Source organism: Lipotes vexillifer, unplaced genomic scaffold (assembly GCF_000442215.2).
Source record: "Lipotes vexillifer unplaced genomic scaffold, Lipotes_vexillifer_v1.1 scaffold395, whole genome shotgun sequence".
Taxonomy (NCBI): domain Eukaryota; kingdom Metazoa; phylum Chordata; class Mammalia; order Artiodactyla; family Lipotidae; genus Lipotes; species Lipotes vexillifer.
The window spans coordinates 8,814,652-8,817,701 of NW_006797390.1; the positions used below are offsets into that span (position 1 = coordinate 8,814,652).

A 3,050-nucleotide genomic window follows, 5' to 3' on the forward strand; every position below is an offset into this window, starting at 1 on the left:
GCTCTTCTGGATCTCAGAGCTTCAGCCCAAAACAAGCTTCTTTTAGCTGCCCTCCCCAACCTAGACTGAGCCGCAGTGAAGTCTGTCGTCACCCTCATGGCATCTGGGAGTGGAGGGGCCCCTGGGTCACCGTAACATTGAAGGCCACCACTCCCGGTGGGCACGGACGTGGGTAGAGATGGCGGAGGCGCCCGCTGGTTAGACTCTGCCCCAGTCTCCTTGGAGGGAGCTGTGTCTGATTTACAGAGGAAAGCTCCTGCAGAGGCAGTGCTGCCAGGCCTGGACCAGCCTGGTGGCCCATAAGCTGCATCCCCTCTACCAGGCCTGTCCAGGAGGGGCTCCGTGTATCTCTGTACAGACACCTGCTTCCCTCACGCCCCCATGTGTATTCTGGTGACATGATCATCTGAAAGTCAGGAAATTCTAGATATTTCTAAGTCAACGACAGCACGTGATCTTAGGTGAGAGGCACCATTATTAAGTGGTAACATATCAGTACCGCCTGGAGAACAGCCAGGCGCTGTGTGGAGCAGCAGAGGCGGGAAAGGAAGGAAGCCCGACGCGAAGAGAAGCAGCCTGACGGGCGCGTAGCCGCGGCCCAGGTGGGCGCAGACACAGGCCACCTGAGTGTAAACCAGACCGCTGCTGAGGAGCTGAGTGAGCCTGGGGCCGAGTCTCTGCCAGAGAAGCAGCAGAGCGGTTTCAATATTTACCAATATCTCCAGCATTAGAAATCAATGGCCGTGACTCGTGTCACACTTAGACAGTTCCTGCCAGTTTCAAAACACCTTCACATACGTTAGATCAACTACCCGGCCCGGTAGGAAAGTCCGGAATTATTGTCTCCACTTTGCAGGTAAGGAATCTGAGGCTCAGAGAGGTTGAGTGGTTTGCCCAAGTCACACAGCCAGTAAGAGGCAGAGCTGGGGCTTGAACGCAGGCCTCCCGACTCTCAGCCTGGAGCTGTCTCCGGCTCCCCGGCCCCGGGGCGCTCGGAGCAGCGGTGTCATCGCCACCGCCCTCCGCGGGCTGTCCCCCCCAGGCTGCTGTACCGCTCCATCGACTCCCACACGGAGGACAAGGGCCCCATTTACAACTACCGCGTGGAGATCTCCGTCTTCTTCATCATCTACATCATCATCATCGCCTTTTTCATGATGAACATCTTTGTGGGCTTCGTCATCGTCACCTTCCAGGAGCAGGGGGAGCAGGAGTACAAGAACTGCGAGCTGGACAAGAACCAGGTGCCGCCGGGGGCGAGGCTGCAGCTTGGGCCCCCGGGGACCAGGAGCCAGGAGTGGGGGGCTGCAGCTTGGGCCCCCGGGGGAGGCTGTGGTCCGGAGAGAGCCCCAGGCCCCCTGCCCAGTGTCTCCTGGAGGCCCAAGGGCAGAAGGGACGCAGACCCTGCAGATCCAGCTTGCAGCCGCGCTCAACCAACAGGGTCTGTTAACAGCTCCTCAGGGAGACTCGGTGGCGGGTCTGGGGGGTTCTGTGAAAGAGCCTCTCACCCGCACCTAGAAGCCGATGAGTCAGGAGGTGTGCAGGGTGGGGCGGCACCGTTGATAGAGAGGAAAGAAACCAGAACAGTGAGAGTGGAGGTTTGGGGTGGGGAGAGGACGGCTTAGAAACCACTGTTAGATGGTTTCTTGTAGAACAGAGAGAGGCTGTGCACACAGAGGTGGGGAAGGGCTCCAGCAGGAGGGACGCGGCCACGCCAGCCCTGGGCTGAGCTCCGTGGCCGGCAGGGCAGGCTGGGTGTGCGGTCAGGAGGCCGGGAAGCGTCCACGGGAAATGCGTCCTGTCCGTGGGGGACTCAAGCCCTGCTAGGTAAGGAGCACCCCCCGTCAGGCCCGCTGCACCCCTTGCAGCTCCGATGTCCACACCTTGGGCCTAGACTCAGCATTCTGGCCACTGTGTGGACTTTGGACTGTAAGGAAGCCAGGAGAGAGGGAGGCCAATTAGCAAGTGTAGGCGAGAAGTGACAGTAGAGGTGGAGAGAACAGCGCTGGTCGGGCTTGGAGGCTGGGGTGAGAGAAGGGCCTGGGGGACCCTGGTCCTGACCTGGGCTCCGGGCACAGCGCAGAGATGGCCGGAGTGTAGTCAGCGCAGGATCCCATCCCCTGGCCGTGAGCTGTGACTTCTAGTCTGCGGACCCTGGCAGATAAGGAAGATGGACTTAGGACAGGTGAGGAACACTGAGGAGAGACGGGCCCCCAGGAGAGTCTGTGGCTGGGAAACCATCAGTGAGAGGACAGACTATCAATCAGTCAGCAAGTATTTACCAGATGCCACCGAGCACCCGCGGTGTCAGCAGGCATCACCGAGACGGAAGGAAGGGGACATGGACCCCCTGACTACGTCCTGATGGGGACTAACTAGAGAGGGTCTCTCCCCCGTTGAGGGAGGGATAGAAAATCAAAAAACGTCCAAGTAGCAGCTCGGCCTGTAAGCGAGCTAGAGCAATAGATGATGTCTCTCTCTCCCAGAGAACCCCACCCCTGGGGTGTGCAGCTTCCTGTGCACCCCCCCCCCCCCCGTCCCCCCCCATCGCTCCCTATCTCTCTCCCCGTCGCTCCCCGTCGCTCGCACTACTGCCTGAGCCATCCCCCACGCCCGTCCGTGGAAAAATTGTCTTCCACCCCACCAGCCCCTGATGCCAAACAGGTTGGGAACCGCTGGGTTAGGCCGTCTCTTCCTCTGGAGGTGAGACATTGAGGCCACCCATGTCCCCGCCGTCCCCCGTCATCCGGGTTTCTCACCCCCGTGTCCCCGGCGCAGCGGCAGTGCGTGGAGTACGCCCTGAAGGCCCGGCCCCTGCGGAGGTACATCCCCAAGAACCAGCACCAGTACAAGGTGTGGTATGTGGTCAACTCCACCTACTTCGAGTACCTGATGTTCGTCCTCATCCTGCTCAACACCATCTGCCTGGCCATGCAGGTCGGTCCAGCGGGCAGGTCCAGCGGGCAGGTCCAGCGGTCCGGCCGTGGCGGCCACCGGTGGGCGCGTGGGCGGCGTGTCACCGTCACGCTGGCCAAGGGGGCGGGGGGGGG

General features: G+C 61.0%; 1 protein-coding gene across 2 annotated transcripts in view; it reads left to right on the forward strand.

The window, feature by feature from the left end:
- Nucleotides 1-3,050, forward strand: part of CACNA1C (calcium voltage-gated channel subunit alpha1 C) — a 435,574-nt gene that overhangs the window by 373,159 nt on the left and 59,365 nt on the right. For both annotated transcript variants that reach the window (XM_007469483.1, XM_007469484.1), the window contains exons 26-27: nucleotides 1,043-1,244; nucleotides 2,779-2,937. In XM_007469483.1, coding sequence (XP_007469545.1) covers nucleotides 1,043-1,244; nucleotides 2,779-2,937 — 361 coding nt within the window. The remainder of the gene's footprint in view (nucleotides 1-1,042; nucleotides 1,245-2,778; nucleotides 2,938-3,050) is intronic.